Below are 18428 nucleotides of genomic sequence, written 5' to 3'. Positions count from 1 at the left end.
GCGTTCATGAAGAGTAGCACCAAAGACAAGCATTAGTAATGCATCAGTTTCGCCTATGTCATCGTCGGGGAGAAGGAAATAGCTCCCTGACAGATTACACGGGAGTGGAGAGGGTGTGGCACAACAGTCAGAGCTGCTGATTCGAGAGCTGGGGATCCCGACTCTAGTCACACCTGTGCCACGCAACATTCTGTGATTCTTTGCAAATCACTTACAGCCTTATTCATGAAGGGGCCGTTTTGCGAGCCCCTAATAGCGAATCATAGCGATTCGCTATTAAGGACTCGCAAAACGGTAATCATGTAGGAATCGCATAATAAAATGCGATTCCTACTGATTCCTTATTTGCGATTAGCAAATTGCTAATCGCAAATAAGGAATAACTCGCCATTCATTCCTATGGGCCAAAAGGCCCATAGGAATGAATGGGGAGTATTCCTTATTTGCGATTAGCAATTAGCTAATCGCAAATAAGATTGCGATTTGAAGGGTGCCAGGGGTGTCCACAGGACACCCTGTAGCACCCCTCAAATGACATTTCACACAGGTGTTGCACACACACATGTCCAAAGGACATGTGTGTGTGTAACATGCAACTCAGAAAAATGCATTTAAATGCATTTTTCGGAGTTTTCGCAATTTACCGCGAGGTCTGACCTCGCGGTAAATTGCGGCAAGAAATTGCGAATTCGCAAATTTAAATTGGATGTTGAATTGCATTTAAGGAATCTCTAATAGAGATTCCTTAAATGTAATTCCTCGCACATTTGCGACATCGCAATTAGCGATTTTTGCATTTGGGATGCTGAATCCCAAATGCAAAAATCGCACTCGCAAAGGGCCGGATTCTCAGAATCCGGCCCTTTGCGAGCCGATTTAGCCTTCATGAATAAGGCTGTTAATCTCTCAAGGAGATAAATTGTTATATAAGTATGCTGAAAGAGTAGAAGGTAAAACTTTATGAAAATATAGCTCCACCAAAGTGGATGTTAACAGTATTTCAGCGGCCAGTAACTCATAAGAGAAGCAGACGAGTAACAAGCAATGGTAAATGCTGGAAAATATGCTACGGCAAATAGAATTGGAGGAAAGGTAAGTGGCACGTACAGGAATTATTAAGAAGCCATTAAAGAGTCAAGGCGGGATGTAAGTCCCTTTTAAGTTTATATTAAAAACAATACATTTCTCAAGCACATTACAAGCACAGTGCAGGCGAAACCTAAAAAGATAACATACATTGCGTGGTATAATACTACAATACTGAGGAATGTCTAAAATATTCATAATATTTCTTCTCAAAATCATTATGTGTTCAACCACATAGGCAGTCAGACTGCCTCTTCGTTTTCTACAAGCAACTAAATACTCTTTTGCTCAATTTTCTATTGCATGACTCTTGTCACAAAGCAGTTACTCCAGCACAGTATTTGAACTCTGAATTATCAAGCCCATGCGTCACACAAGGCGATACAAGACAACTCAGGGACAGCAATCCGATTTATCAAGCGACATAGAAGCCTTCCCATACCATTTTTAGGAATGTGTGTGTTGCAAGTGCTGCACTGCGTCGGCCTGCGTGATGCATGACTTAATGTATTCAAGATAGGAGTTCCCATGCAAAATCCAATGCAACATTTACGCAGTAGGATTTACTAACTTATCATTGCGTGACGCATCTGTTGGATCTGCATCATTATGCACCATTTAGTAAATATGGTGCATCATGACGCAGGAAAGTGACATTTCGCAGCACAACATATTCTCATGCAATGCTGCACAACGGAGTGCTGTATGAGTTCTGATAAATCTGGCCCTCAGTGTCGAAATCCATGGTATGGCATCAAAGGGCATATCCTTTTACAATTTGTGTTACACCTTTTTCAAGATTCTACTGCATCAAATATGGAGGGCCTGTCAGGAAGCAAGATGGCTGCATAGTCCTGAGCTCAGTGGCGTAACGAAACTTCAGGGGGCCCCCCTGCAAGGTATGTGGAGGGGCCCCCTCCAGACTGTATCAGGAGCTGTCCGGCCAAAATGCTGTGCTGAGGGGGCCCTACTGCACCCTGGGGGCTCTGTTACGCCCCTGCTATTCAGGTTCAGGTGACAGCTCCTCCCACCACTCTAGCTCAGGAAGGCCCATCAGCTAGGCTATCAGGATATGCAGGGTTCACCTCAACTCCGTTTGTGTGGCTGTCTAGAGTGAATGCACATACAGGCCCCTGTATGCCTAAACAAGACGTTGATTCCACAGGCAGGCAGAGGCTTAAACAAGATGGTTAAACAAGAAATATGCCCACTTTCTAAAAGTGAAAATGATACCTAAGATTTGCGTCCTAGACACGGAATGCACTACTATGGTCCACTGCAATAGTGGAAACAATTTGAACTCTACAAAGTGAATGATTTCAACAGTTGAAACAACAAGTTAAAGTGTGTATATGATCGATATTTAAACAAAGTGTCCGTTGATGAAAAAGACGCTTCTAGGCTATATCTTCCACAGGTCTATTTAATATTCAAATGAAGTGAGTCTTGAAAAAAAACATTCTTCATGGAGATGAATTCCAATTCAACATATAAACAGCTGACAATTTAGCTAATCCCAATACATTTTTTGGCATTCACCGTCGATATTTGTCAGGCGAATCTACAAATGAAAAAATCTTCAATCAATATCACAACATCAATGGGTATTATTGTTTCTTCAAAAACCAGTCTCTATCTGAGCAGGACATACATGAGGCTGAACACATGAAATGGTAAGTAACGTCACTGTGTGCAATGAAAGCGAAAGTCGATACCTGGAGCCGTGCCCACCAAAGTTTTAAAATAATCCAAACAAAGGTGGAATATGAAACGCGCTTGAACCTGTGAGAATAGAGATGCACGAGCACCTGAGGTGAACAATCAGAAACCAAAGTGTTGAGATAGTGATACACGTGCATCATAAGTATACGAAAGGAAGCCATAGTGTCACGAAGACCAGCTGCTGGTTCAATGGAGTGGTGGACATCATTTCTATGCTAGAAAACATGCTGTGCTGCATTTGTATATTAATCGGGAGATGACCCAAGTGACCAACAAACCCCTACTTCAAATCAAATACCTCCGAACAACATGGCCAGCTAAAAACCATTGTAAAGTGAAAGAAAAGGTCCTCAGAATCACTACAATGTATCGATCTGTTATAGAAAACAAACAGCGCCGGTCAGTAAATGAGTGAACAAACAAACAGAGTTACGCGATCCGCCAAAGAGAAACCAGGACGATCAACTCACCGTGGTGAAATCCAGAAACCAGCATAATTCCGGAACAATAAGTAACAACTGTGATGTCCCAGAAACACTTTCTAAAAGTGGCATTTTCAAACACACAATTTAAAACCCACCTCCGCCAAAAGATGAGTTATTAACTTTTGAGCTCAGAGAGCCCAAATTCCAAATCTCCGGCTGTACTCAATTGAAAGTTACACTTGTAAAATGATACAAAGCAGCTCCAATAATATCCTATTGGGGAGCTAGTCCTTGCAATAGTGAAAAACGAAATTGGCAGTATTTCACTATCATGACATGTAAAGCATACCAGCACATCTCCTCCCTTTAACATACACTGCACCCTGCCCATGGTAGTGTCTTGGGACCACGTTAAGGGTGTCTTACATGTAGTAAAAGGGAAGTTTAGTGCCTGGCAAGTGGCTGCACTTGCCAGGTCAACTTGGCAGTTTAAAACTGCACTCAAAGGCACTGGAATGGTAGGCTTGGGACATGTTTACAGGGGTGCTTATGTAGGCGGCACAATCACTGCTGCAGGCACACTAGATGCATTTGATTTACAGGCCTTGCGCACACACAGTGCACTTTACTAGGGACTTACCAGTAAATCAAATAAGCAAATTATGGAGAACCAATCAGAATTAAAAATTACGGAGTTAGCATTTGCACTTGAGCACTGATTAGCAGTAGTAAAGTGCACAGAGTACACAAAACAGCAAAAATGAAGTCCAGCAGTAATTCAAAGATATAGGCGGTAGAGCAAAAAGACAGAGGAAACCACGTCAAGGATGCCTGGTCTTACAACTGCTTAGAGATCTTTGAGTGATGACAGGTGACATTACCTCTCTCCCATCGTCTCAAAACCCCAAAGACAGAGGTCAGTCGCAGGTGTCTAGGGATAATTGGTGCACCTGAGCTCAATACAAGAGAGCACCTCGATCCACGAGAATCCACTGCAACAATCAATCTAAATTACACCGAGCTGTTTTTGTTTATACGTCCTCTCTCGGGTGGGCTCTTTTTAGATGTGATCCCATTTGTAGCTCAGCAGACAGCAGCTTACCCTGACAGAGCAAGAGATGGATGGTCCGCACTCTGCTGCTTCTGGTCCTTCTCACTCATTTACGTGTATTTTGTTGCCTGCGAGTGTTGTTTTTGTGATCACAGGGGAGGGGCTTGCCCTGATTCTACTCCCATCTAAGAGCAAGGCGCCACGTGAATATCACCTGTGTAAGTCCATTACTACGTGACACTAGAACACGTTTTATTATAAAAATTAATTAGGCCCCAGAAGGCGTTCTAACAATCTGGAGGCATGGTGCTCATCTCATCACCATGAGAAGGATGAAATGCTGAGCCGAACTTGCTCTGATTCCAATCTAGTGCCCATTAAGTTGCACGCCGCCGCGTCGGATTGTTAACGCGAGCATTCGGGCAATGCCTGAGGGGCCGGTGTCCGAGTTCTGCTTGTGGGCTGCTTTTTTGAGCAGTCAGGGTGCTATTTGGGCGCTGTCTCTATTGTTCGAATACAGCCAGCGCCCCAGTGGGTGTCTGAGTGGCCTTTCTAGAGGCAGATGGGCGATCATTACCTCAGTTTAGCAACAGGCAGAGGTATCACTCCCTTTGTCTCGCTGGCCGGCCCATTAATGTGTGCATATACTGAGCGGGGGCAGGGGCCTGAGTAGAAGCGGCCTCACTTGTTTCACCAGTGTAAACTAACGGGTCCATTTTTACACCCGCCACCCTCTCCCCCCACCACCTTTAAAGTTTTTTCTCATAATATTTTGCCAAAGCAGTGATATGAGGAGATTATGCAAATGTAGTCCGATTTTTTTTTGTGCGTGCCCTGGGCCAATTTTCAATCCCAATCCAACCCTGGTTGCACGTGTATCATTGCAACAGGTGCATCAACCAACTGAGCTACCTTGATAAATTCCGGAGTTCAAACATACTAGATTAATGATGTAAGGTTCCATTTGTAGTGCCTGTTTAAGACAGCTGCCAATCACCAAACATTTGAGGCCGAGCCACGCTTGTTTCTTTTCCTTAAATAAGCAACCTGCTTGTTGATTGGCCTCTAAAGGCCCAGACTCGGGATTTAGGGGACAAGCACATCAGCTACTAACCTATAACGAGGATGCATAAGTCATTCGTGAATAGAAAGCTCAGGAAAGTAGTAAGTATGTGATGCTATACATTTAAAAACATGATGGAATAACAATCTAGAATGTATGCCAGCGTTTCATTCTAACAAGACCAATACATTGAACACGTTGATTGATAAAAGGCGCTTTTTTATTTATTTACAGTGGACTAAACTAGCAAAACTGCAGGAAACTGTTGTCTGTACAAAAAAAATGAGCACTGCAGAACTAAAGAACGCTATTATAAATCTGCCATTAACTAATTAAGAAAAATCTTTGGTAACCAGATTACCGGATATTGTGGGCACTCCGCAACAACTACTACCACCTTTCATGATTAGCAGCAGAGACACCGACGGATATCCCAGGAGAGTGCTTCTCTACAAGTAATCCTGAAAGATTACTCTGATGTTAGTAGAGAAGTGTGGATTAATGGTTAGAGCGGCAGACCCTGATGCAGTCGTCTGGCCGGGACCAGGGTTCAATTTGCGCCTCGGCGGGTCTCGGACTCAATTTCCTCGGACTTGATAATTCTCACCTCGGTGCCTATTCTGATCATGTGCACCTCTGGGCAATAGTTTGCTTAATCTCTACAGCGGCCCCAACAACGCTGAGGATGCCTGACTTCACCTTGGGGGTGCCCAGGAGTGGGCTCCTCACAGGGAAAGGCCAGGAAGGGTTCCTCACTAGTATTCGTAAAAGCACCGAGATGCCTCCGGGTAGTCGTGCGGTATAAGTGCGTAATTATCATTATCATTATGTTTACTGCGGGAGAAAGCTCACCGAATTACCAGCCGCAACAACGGTTCTGCAGTTTATTCCCAAATTACCCGTCCAGAAAAGAAAATCTGCAGTTTATAGCTCACTACACGGACTCGCAACCATGTTTCTCGGTATGACCTTTGGCAAGGTCATGTCTGAGTTCAGTATACCTGGGGCCTTATTTATGAAGGCCTTGCGCCACCGGTGCGTCACTTTTAACATGGGAAAAAGTGACGCACCGGTGGCGCAAGGCCTTCATAAATAAGGCCCCAGGGGCCTTATTTATGAAGGCCTTGCGCCACCGGTGCGTCACTTTTAACATGGGAAAAAGTGACGCACCGGTGGCGCAAGGCCTTCATAAATAAGGCCCCTGAGGTGGACTGAGGATGGGGAAGTAAACCAAACAACGAAATGAAGAGGAAAAAGCAAGCCCACGAGACAACCCGAAAGGTTAATTTGGGGCAGATATGCTGGCAGACATATAAACAGTCATAGACAACTGGTCAGACACACAGAGAGCAAGGAACGTAAATGCCTTAAAGATTACTTACTACACGAAAGGACATATTTACAAGTGCACCAACATTGTTCAGGCCGGTTTTGCTGAACGAAGAACACTCCACCTACACCCACTATGTGATCCCCCGACTAACCACTGCCCCCAGCATCTGGCCCCACGTCCACCAGGTTGTTGGTGGCTGTGGTGCCCTTTTCTTCAATTTACAACGATTTTTCAAGAAATTTTATAGCTCACCGGGAATAAGAAACATGTAGATAAATTAATGCTGGCAGAACAACAGATTTATGATTATAATAAACTACGTCATACAGCGTGGATTCACTGGAGTGTGTGCTGGGTTCATAATTAGGTAGCTTCGAATTCTTTAAAAGATCATGAAAACGAAGCTAGAGTTTGCTCCACAGTTTATCGGATCAGGTCAACTACACAGAGTTAAGCGCAAGCCCTATGCCACAATATAGTATGTAAATGCTTAGGATCACAACCTATCTTAATAACACAAATTAAGTATAAACATACATTTAGAACCACCTTCAACCAGATTCTTTACACATTAGAGCAGAATGTTTTGCGCATTGATAACTTATATTTAGTAGTAATCGGCTCCCAACTCGGGAGCCGATTCACAGTCATCATGAGTGGCTCTGAGAATATAGTGTATGTGCTGTGCAGACCAGCCCTATATGCATTGATTGGCAGTTCATAAAAGTTGATGTACAGGGTGCACCAATCAAACAGGATGCGTTATTCTCCCCTTTGCCCATTGCACTGTTCTCTGAACAAGACACGGGGACTGGTGCAGGGGACAGATTTGTAGGGGTTTCCCATTGGCATTTCCCAGTGGAATACTTGACAGGAGCTGCATTCGGCGCTGGATAAGCTGTCATGATTCAGCCCTGAAAGTGCTTATCTAACATATTTGATAAACTACTCTTTAACCTACACCATTTGCACCCACTTTTCTAAAAGTTACTTTGAGTGACATCACTTCCTTCACTAGAGGTCTCCAAACTGGAGGCCGTGCCCCCTTGGGGGTTGCATAGATACCCGAGGCAGCACGAGGCTGTGAGCCCCCGCACAAACCTTATGCTGTAGGAGAGGGCACCAGGGGCGTAACACAGGCCCCCGCCGCCCCTGCAGTGCGGGGGCCCCCATCCTCCAGGGGGCCCTCTCAGCACAGTACTCCCGCTGGAGAGCTCCTGATTGAGCAAGGAAGGGGCCCCTCTGCGTCCCTGGCAGGGGAGCCCTCTCAAGTTTCCTCACCAAATCTCTGAATTCTGCACGAGTCTTCCGGATATCCTGCAGGTTTCTCCAATGCCACCGGGCTTTCCCTGTGTTTGGGGGTAGAAAGGGCGCACTTCCGAGTAATACTGAGCTCCCCTCGCCCAGCCTGAACTCCATTCGCCCACTGTTAACCCCTGGTATCCCGGAACAGAAGACACGTCTCCCTTTCACTGAGGGGGCCGCCGACATCCTGGGTACGAGGGCTTTAGTCCTAGAGCAGAGGTCTTCAAACTTTTGGATGCCGAGACCCCCCTGTCAACATTTTCAAACGTAAGGACCCCCTCCTGACAAAAATTTCGAAACCTCTAGGTTATGAGGAAGGCGAGGACCAAATTATGCGACAGGCTTGACTAAAGTGTGTGAGTAGAAAATGTAAATAATGTTCTGTGATGCTGCGTATTTTGGGGTAGTATTGCTTTATTATTTAGAATTTTTTTAAACACAGTAATACTGAGGAAAGATTTCACCTCATCAGTACCAGTTTATAACCAAAATACAGCAATTAACATCAGAAAGATGTCTAGTCAACCTCTGTGAAGGGCCTCCCAATCCGCAGGAATACGCGCTGCCACATTAGAAGCTCACCTGGCCATGGCCGGGAGCAGCAAGGGTGCATTCAAACCGTGGCGGTCTTGTGCAGAGTTAAACAGTTTACCCATGCCCCTTTCCTCTCACCCCCTTCCTTCCATCCCTCTCTTCTCTCCTCTCTCAACCCAGGATCCCTCTCTCACATTGCAGGCAGAAGGTTATTAGCCCCAGGACACCTTTTGGTAACAGTAGCGCACTACAAATGTAAATAATAGGCAGAAGCAGGGGATCCAGTAGACCCGAACCTCGGGGGGGGGGGGGGGGGGGGGGGTTAACACTCCCAGCCAGGGCTTGTCGAAGCACTGGTCGCACACGGTGCAAAAGTCTTTCCACCTTCTCCATGAATTCCCTCACTACCACTCACCAACAATACACCTCATCTCTCTATAGCACCTGTCTGACAAACATTTCATTTTTTTATAGCGTTTCTCATAGTTTACTCACACTCAGTTCTGTGATGTGCATGGTACATCTTCCTTGTACCAGGCACTTTAACCTTCTGCACTGCGTGGGTGACAAGAGTGCCCATGTGACTGCATGGTGAGCAATGCAACAGTGTGAGAGTAGGGTAAAAGGAGTGACTGCAGGGTGAGTGAGGTGACCATATGAATTTGGGTTCGGGACGAATTAGTGCATGGTTAGTGATGGCCTTGTTTGAGTGAGCTACAGATTGAGCAGTAAGGGGGGGACAGGTGAGTGGAGTGTCACATGAGTGCAGGGTGAGAAGTGTGCTCGTGTGACTGCAGGGTGAGGTACAGAGTGAACAATGCAAGCTAATTTTTAGTGCAAAGTGATCACTGTGAGAGCAGGGTGAGCGGGTGAATGGTGTGAGTGCATGGTGATCACTGTGAGTACATTATGATCACTGAGAGTTCTGGGTGAGCGGGTGAATGGTGTGAGTACATGGTGATTGGTGTGAGTGCATGGTGATCAGTGTGAGTGCATGGTGATCAGTGTGTGTGCAGGGTGAGTGGGTGAATGTTGTGAGTGCATGGTGTGAGTGCATGGTGATCAGTGTGAGTGCACTGTGATCAGTGTGAGTGCACTGTGATCACTATGAGTGCAGGGTGAACGGGTGAATGGTGTGAGTGCATGGTGATTGGTGTGAGTTCATGGTGATTGGTGTGAGTGCATGGTGATCAGTGTGAGTGCAGGGTGAACGTGAAGGCGAGAATGAGAAGTGAGTAGTCTGAAAGCAGGGTGCATTCCCAGAAACTTGAAGCATAGGGTTTCAGATATAAGTTAAACTATTGCTATAATGGCATTAATCAGGGTTCGAGGGTGGAGGAAATAAATAATGTGCTGATCCTGCAACAAACTTCCAGTCTAATGATTAGGGTTACCAGCTCATTATTTTGATGGCCCAGAAATAAGCAGTCACCTACAGCTGTATTTTTTGCACTTATCTGTGAATACGTAGAACAGCACATATGATTAGAAAGAACTTTTAATTGCGTTCTAGGGATGCCTCAATGATCAATGACTAATAATTAAAGAGAATAAAAACAGAAAAGTCACATAACTAATTAATACATACTTTTTTATTTATAACTCAATTTAGTGTCAAGAGCAGGTCTCTGCAGGATCTTTAAACAACACATAGCAAGCATGTTTCTTTTGGCAACACAACTTTATATTTCTTTTCATTAAATGCATTATCACACTACAGCAGTAAGTGTAAAAATACAAATGTAAGGAATAGGCAGAGTGGGGGCCCAGGGGGTACTGACACCATAAAAAAACGAAGCGTTGGTAATCAGTTAACAAATGCATGTAAATATGCTAATGGTCTTAAATGACCTGTGAAAAACTCGGGCCGGAGATAAGACTCCAGACACTGCCCAGCCGAGGCCCCAGGAGCGCGAGCTGCACTGCAGCAGCCCGGGCTGAGCCACACAATGGGGGAAGAGGGGGGCTGAAGCCCTGGAGGCCAGGGCAGAAGTGACACTGTGAAGGCGCGACCCCCTTTGCATCGCTCCACGGCCCCCCCTGGGGGTCGCGCCCCACAGTTTGAAGACCCCTGTCCTAGAGGAATCTCAATCTGTGATTCTCCTTGATGAAGTGAGGGGGGGGGCCTGGAGCGCGTCGGGCCCCCCGCAACGCGGAGACTGCGGGGGGGGCCTGCGTTACACCCCTGCCTGAGCTCTTTTGCCAAATGGCCATAAATCCTCTGTGAATAATCTGTTGTAGATCGCAGTCAAATGCAAATACAGCTACACTTCCCTACACAAAAATACTGATGTCGCCTGTGAGATTTCAGGGTCTGGTTATCTTCCGTTGAATGGCATTGGAAGTGTAGGTGGCAGGGAGTAAACTGGAACTTGGCAGGCAGGACTGACCTGGAACTGGGCCTGCATCATCCTTGCGCATGAACTTGGATCCGAGCTATTGGACCAAGTGAGGATGCTTGAGTTAGATGGATGTTAGGAAGAAGAAGAAGAGAAGTGTTAGCTCAAATGATAGGGACGAGGCTGACAATAGTACAACATGGGAGAGTAAAGCAAACAAGGTCAGTTGGTCTGTGACTTTGGAGGGCCTGTGATTAACACAGACTGTACAGATTTAATCACATAGCCCTGGGAAGCTTACAAGCCAGGGGATGCGAGGGGCATGGCATAGTACATCTTATGTGATGCCTTTAGGTGTCTTGGCAGGTGAAATTAAGCTCAGGATTAGCCCTGCTCAGGGACTGGTACATCTTGGCTCTACTGGCATCAGACAGATGTGGAATAATTCTGACCCCTACCTTTGACTGACAACCCGTGTTGCAAGGTAGCTGTGGCTGGTCTTAACCTCTGTTGATTCCAGAGACATACTGCGGTGATGGTCGTTTCAGATCCTGGTCTTCACATCTCAAAGCACTACAGATATAGCTACCAACGGGAGGTCTTCCACTTTCCCGTATGCCCAATACTCAAACATACCCACAGTAGGTGAAGTGTTGGACTGCATCTTTGTTGTGGGAAAGGTAGAAAGGCTTTAATACATTCAGATTAATTTGAGGTGGTGCAGATTCCTGGTTCGCAATGCTGGTGGGTAGGGTGTGGTTCGATAGATATGTGGAGTCATGGAAGGAGGAAAGGGGACCCACACACATGTAACACCAGTCTACAAGGCTTCTTTTGTGTTGCTACTCTGCAAAGCAGTGCTAACACGTGATAATTCAATGGGCTGTTCTTGTTGCCTTATCAAATTAACTCCAGTCTTTCTTTTCTCTTTCTTGTAGAGCTCAATTGGAAATGAACATGATCAGAAGACTGTAGTGGAGGACCCTGAAACTGGCGAAGAGGCAGTAGAACAACTCACTAAAACAGAAGATGCCTAGATCACCTGTTAAATGTGCAGTGACTTTGGGTCTACCCTTTTCAAACTACAGCAATACATTAATTTATTGACAGGGATCAAATGTTGTGTTCAAATGCTTTAATGATAAACTATCTAACTGCTTCTCCCTTCACCAGTCCCTCTTCCTAATCGCATTTAGTTCTTCGAGAAGATACACAGTCTGCTCTTATATTATATTCTCCTTGTTGTTCTCCTGTTTTACCGGACTTCCCAACCACAACTGAATGATAGAAACTGCTAATCCTGACTGCAGAAAGCTGATCTTGATTGTAACTTTAGTTCATAGTGATGGCTCTCCCAAGTCATGCTGTCTTGCAGCCCTACAATGTTTTCCTGCTCCTTGCCTCTCCAGAGTGAGTGACTGTTCATAACAAAGGATTATGCAAATCAATGTAATCTACAGAGAGAAATAAAGGGAGCAATGTTTGCAATCCAACTGGGTGGTCAGAACCGTAATAGTAAACAAAGTATGCGAAGTGTGGCCATTGGATTAGCAGGTCACAGGGAGGTAAGAGAACACACCATGGAGAACCACAAGTCAGCAACTACCTCATATGTCTTAAAAGGGGCTGCTTGGTGTGCACCCTAAATAGCGAATCAAGAATATCGAGGACAATACATTTATTCTAAAATATAAAACATTTGTATGTATATATTTTCGATATCTAACTCTACATATAAGATCCCTTGTCATGTTTATATCTTGAAGGTACATGGATGTGGAGTTAGAAATAGTAAATCTATACTTTTCATTATTTTGTCCAGTAATAGTCTGTCCACAATAATATTGTATGTTAATATATTTAGGCTCAATATTTACTTGTATAACCCACTTTGCAGTTGACACGCAGTTCATCTTTATGCTGTCATCTACACAGAGCCATGTACCTTCTGGTCTTACCCTGGGCTTGATTCGGATTTCCTTATGGATGAACAAAACCCACTCAAGCTTAATGGGGATAAGACGGAGGTCCTAATTCTGGGCAAACATCCCTCTCTTAGGGGCCCTCACATTGGCCGGTTTCTCTCGGTTCTTTACCAACTCCTTCCGTGAAAATCAAAAATATGGGATTTTTGCTGGATGAATCGATGTCAATTAAGTCTCAGGTGTCTAAAGTGACTGCCATGTGTGTCACTGTGCTTAAATGGCTCAGAAACATTATTTAGAACATGCACATTTCAGCCCAAAGGCTGTGATCTCGGCCCTAGTTTTGTCTAGGCTGGATTGTGGTAATGTGCTTCACTTGGGCTTAGACAAGGCATCCATCCGCCAGCTGTAGTTGGTACAGAATGCAGCCACTAGGCTTCTGTATCGTCTTCCGAAATTTGACTCAGTCTCCCATGTACTTCATGAATTGCACTGGCTTACAATTCACAAACACATTACTTGCTTTTTGCAAGGGCTTGAAGACCTTGCTTTTTGAGATCGATGTACCCAAAACTCCCTTTCCTTTGCCGCCTGCACCGAGAATCCAATAGGTGTAGCTGTGCGCTTTACAAACCCTTAAAATAAATAAATACAATTAATTTCCTTAGCGTCCACAAATAACAGGATCAGTGACATCACAGCTGTATGACTGGTTGCCACTAGTTTTCAAACACACACCAGGTGTATAGACACTGCTCAGTACTAACGGCTAATAGTTATTTCTGGATGTCAGTTGCAATAATACCCCTGTTCTTGGTTTATAACAGTGTGTCTTTCTCAAATATCGAATTGCTCGCTTCCCATGCTTGTTTTAATATCTATAACACTAGTAGTCACCTGAGTTCTATTTGAGGCAAACTTGAGAGCTAGAGTTGACCATTGTATGAAGTGAGATACTCTGGTATTTGATTTGCAGGGGACAATTGCAAGTTACAAAATTAAAAAGTGATGTATGGGTAAATTTCTGAACTTGGGTGCTCGCCTCACAAACCTTCATATCTGAATGGTTTGTTTTCATGTGTTTAATTGTAGGTGTTGATGAAGACAATGCTTTAATACAAACATACATCTCTAAGTGAATTCTGGTTGCTGGAAAAAGCATCAATCCCTGCCATAATGCTGCTTTGCTTCGTTTTGATTTTCTGGAACCTATGTGCACTTTCTTTTAATCCCAGTAACATCTTGATCGGAGGAATAGCTGACCCCCATCAATCATACCTTTAATTAACTTGTTTCCCCATGCACTGGAATTAAATATAGCACGTACCACTAGAATAGTTTGTTGGGAGTGCTGAAAGCTGTATTGCAGTTTGACAAACACTGACATCACAAGACACCACTTTTGAAGAGCAGCAACCCAGTGTGAAGAAAACCTGGAGTCGGATATTAAAAGCATTAATAATACATGTTTCTTCAAATGTTGTGTAATATATGGTTACTTCTTCTGTTGAATGGCCATCTAATAGGCGATGGGTGGGACTATTAGAGAATTTCACGTGTTCTGGCATCACATTCTAGTCTATATTGTCTTTCTGCAAACCATTGGAATACTGTAGCTCAGCCCAATTGGTTGACGTGATTTCAAACAGGACTTTAATTTACAAGTAAGATGTTAAACCACTGCCCTGGGAAAATGAATGTGACACGCCCAGTGACTTAATCCTAACCATGGCGGTATGTCAACATCCTATTTTGTGGGGCATTTGTTCTGTAAGTCTGTCTTTTATGTACCCATGATGATTTAAGTGTTCTTTATAAAATACATTTGATCTTTACCAAGTCTTCAATCTATTTTCTTTTACTATCGATAATCTCTAGTACGTTTTTGTATTTCTGAATCTCTGGAGCTGTCTGTGCACTCTGAGAAATGCATGAGGTGACCTATCTGCGAATCTGTATATACTCTGTCTGTTTTTATCTAGATTGCACATGGGACATTGTACAGTGAATATAAGCTCGCCCTTAGACATTAACTGGTTCAAATAGTCATAGCAGAATAATGTTTTGATGTTGAACATAAGTTTTAGTTAACAGTACGTGCACATATGTGAATGAGCCATTTGCAGTCAGCACAATACACTGGGACAGATTTACAAGCCCCTTGCATCATTTTTGTGTCGCCGTTGCATCACTTTTTGTGACGCAGCTGCAGCATAAAAATGCAGCTCATTTACAACGTGACGCATTAAGGGAGATGCGTCATGTTGTAAAGCCCTGCGTCACATTATACCTGCATCAGGTATAATGTATGCAGGGTGGGCATTCCAACGCAAAACAACCTCCTAGAAGTCACACAGTGAAATCTACAAGATTTCACTGCGCCGCTTCTAGGACGCCACTGTGTCAAATTCTTATGCCTGCTTGAAGCAGGCGTATGGAAAGGGGCGACCACTCGGTCCCCCCGAACGTATGGCAGAGTACCTCGATCCCCCCGGGAAGCCATTTTGGGCGGGAGGCGCGTCTCGGCTGGTATGCCCGAAGCGGCGTAGCCGGGGCGCGCCCTTTCCCGCCCTAAAGTGGGCTGGCCTAGACACTGACGCGGCTGGCCACGCCCTCGGGGCAGGCAGGGGCGGGTTTACGCCCGCCCTGAAGACGGATAAAAAGGGACGCAAGACCAGAAGACATCCTCTTGTTCCTGTGCTCTGAAGCTGCACCTCCTCGCTGCACGTGAGCTCGAGACGGAACGAAGAGCCAATTTTGAGCGTTGTAATCTTTCTTTTGTCTTACAGATACTCTGTCGGAGAAATGCCCAAGAAAGGCGGGAAGAGAATGACGACCGAACAGATGGTTCGGGTCCTCATGAAGGAGATGACCGAGCTGAAGAAGCGGGTAGCGGAGAGAGACGGGGAAGGGGGGCCGGAGCGTCCGTCGGCTGGAGCAGCTCCGGGAGGAAGAGCCAAGAGGCCAAGGAGGGGACCAGCTGGGGGAGACGCCCCGGTTCCCTGTACCCCGCTCGAAGCGCCAACCCCAGTACCAGTAGAGGGGAATCCGATTCCTGTGGTGGTCACCCCGGTGTCCAAAGAGGATATGCCGCCCGAGCTGGCAGCACAACTTGCAGCGTGGTTGGGCGACAGTAGTGAGGGCGCCACGGCTGCCGAGGCCCAGGCGCTGATGAAGCAATTGCGCGAGAAACGGGATGCAGCCAAGGCGTCCGCGCCGGCTGCAGTAGTTGACAAGCCACAAGGGACGATTGCGACCGCAGATGCAGCGTCAGGTGCAGGTAAGCGGCCATTGCCGATTGCGAGGGATGAGTCAGCACCCTCTCGTAGAGAAAGGTTGGGTCAACATGTGCCTTTGGCAATTAAGGAGAAGATTTGGGCGGGGGAATACGTGAACATCTTCTCGTTGCTTGTTGATCATTATGAGGTGGAGCATGTTAAGGGTCAGAAAGATCTTATGCATCCGAGTGTTTGGCGCGCAAAAATGGCCGCCTTTAAAGTAAATGAGACTATCGGCAATTGGGGCAATGCATGGGGAATTTTTACGTCAATCTTGGGGGAACGTAGGCCCGAGTTGCTTTCCGAGTTGCCGACCTATCAGTCAAGAATCATGGGGTACTCGACATCATACCAGGGTAACCATTGGTTCTGCTACGATAATCTTTTTAGAAAGGCAAAAGAGCATAATAAAAGCTTAACCTGGGATTGTTATGATTCTTTGACATGGGATAAAATGAAGGAGACAGGTATGTTGAAAATGCCATTGGTAGGAAGTAATGTTGGCGAATCCTCCCGCCATTATGGGGGGACGCCCTTTCGGTCAGGTACGAGTACCGACGATTACTCGAGACCTGCCGGCAATACAGGAAAAAGGGGGTTCTGCTTCAATTTCAACAAAGGTAAATGTACCAGGCCCCAGGGGTCGTGTAAATTTAAACATGAATGTAGTGGGTGCGGGTCGTCCCATCCTGAGTCCACGTGCAGAGCCAAAACGGGTGATAACGGGGGGAGAGGAGGCGCCAAACAGGTCTAACGTAGTCCGAGGGGCGCCTTTACCTACCCCGATTGATACCTTGGCGATGATTCCCTGGCTCAGTGAATACCCGGATCGTACTTCTGCTGGGGTGCTGCGGAACGGATTTTCGTATGGTTTCCGCATCCCGGTAGGGAACTTTCAGGGCGTGGAGAAGTGTAAAAATCAACTTTCCGTCCTGCAGCATACGACCGTGGTTCAGGAAAAGATCCGGAAAGAGGTTACTCGAGGTCGGGTCGCCGGCCCATTTAGTGTACCCCCGGTACAGAATTTTGTGTGTTCTCCTTAAGGGGTGGTCCCCAAGAAGGACCCGGGTGTGTTTCGACTGATTCATAATTTGTCAGCTCCACGTGGTCTTTCTGTAAACGATGCAATAGACCCAGAAGTGTGTTCGGTGCGGTACGCATCCTTCGATGAGGCCGTAGCCATTTTGAATCGCCTGGGGCCCGGGGCGCTGATGGCGAAGTCAGATATCGAGTCAGCGTTCCGGTTGCTCCCGGTATACCCGGACGATCAGCGTCTCCTAGGTTTTATGTTTCAGGGTTATTATTACATGGATAAGTGTATGCCGATGGGGTGCTCTATATCTTGTGCCTATTTCGAGAAATTCAGTAGTTTTCTACAATGGGTCTTCACTAAGAAGACGGGTTTCCAACATGTAATGCATTACCTTGATGATTTTCTGTTCCTTGGGGCAGCCGGGGATCTCGAATGTGGCCGGGCCTTGGCCGAATTTTGTGTATTAATGAAGCAGTTTGGTGTGCCATTGGCACCAGGTAAGATGGTGGGTCCTGCGACTTGCCTCGAGTTTCTGGGGATCGAGTTAGACTCCAGAGAAGGTTGTTTTCGTTTGCCAACTGACAAAGTGTGGAAGTTCAGGGCAGCCCTGCAAGTGTGTCTAAATGGATCTAAAGTTACGCTGCATCAATTACAGCAGTTGGTGGGACAGTTGAATTTTGCCCTGAGAGTTATACCGATGGCCCGCCCCTTTTCTCGTTCAATTGCCCAAGCTATGGTCGGCCTAAAGGAGGGCCATCATCGCACGAGACTATCGGCTGAGGTCCGCCAGGACGTGCGTATTTGGTTAGCATTTCTGGCGGACTTTAATGGTCGAGTCATCTGGAACAAACCAGCCGTATCCTCTGAAGAGCTGGGGCTATGGACAGATTCAGCAGGTAGCATAGGTTTTGGTGCCATCTTCGGCACAAAATGGTCGGCACAAAGGTGGCCGACATGGTGGCATGACAATGGTCTGACAAGTAATATTGCTTTCCTGGAACTTTTTCCCATTTTGGTGGCCCTGAGAACCTGGCCAGAAGGGTTCAAAGATCACTCTGTGATATTTTGGTCTGACAATATGACCGTGGTCGAGTGCATCAATAGTCAGGCAGCACGATGTAAACTGATTTTAAGACTGCTCAAAGAAATTGTTTTACTGTGTATGCAACTGAATGTGCTGTTCAGAGCAAAACATGTCCCAGGGGTAATGAATCAGGCGGCTGATGCACTGTCTCGTTTTCATATGCAGGCTTTCTCGGGTTTCCTTCCCTCAGCGGACCCAGAGCCGGCACCCTTCCCCGAAGCTCTCTGGTCTCTCGGTGCCCCGAACTTCG

The 18428-nt window shown here is 45.9% G+C and overlaps 1 protein-coding gene across 1 annotated transcript in view; it reads left to right on the top strand.

Moving 5' to 3' along the window:
- C2_1H2orf80 (chromosome 2_1 C2orf80 homolog) overlaps window positions 1-14618 on the top strand; it is a 299006-nt gene extending 284388 nt beyond the window's left edge. The window contains exon 9 of the mRNA XM_086955343.1: window positions 11797-14618. Within this exon, the coding sequence (XP_086811469.1) occupies window positions 11797-11895 (99 nt within the window). The 3' untranslated portion in view covers window positions 11896-14618. The remainder of the gene's footprint in view (window positions 1-11796) is intronic.
- The last annotated feature ends 3810 nt before the right edge of the window (window positions 14619-18428 follow it).

This window comes from Lissotriton vulgaris, chromosome 2_1 (genome assembly GCF_964263255.1).
Source record: "Lissotriton vulgaris chromosome 2_1, aLisVul1.2, whole genome shotgun sequence".
Classification (NCBI taxonomy): Eukaryota; Metazoa; Chordata; class Amphibia; order Caudata; family Salamandridae; genus Lissotriton; species Lissotriton vulgaris.
This window is presented reverse-complemented; position numbering and strand designations above follow the sequence as displayed.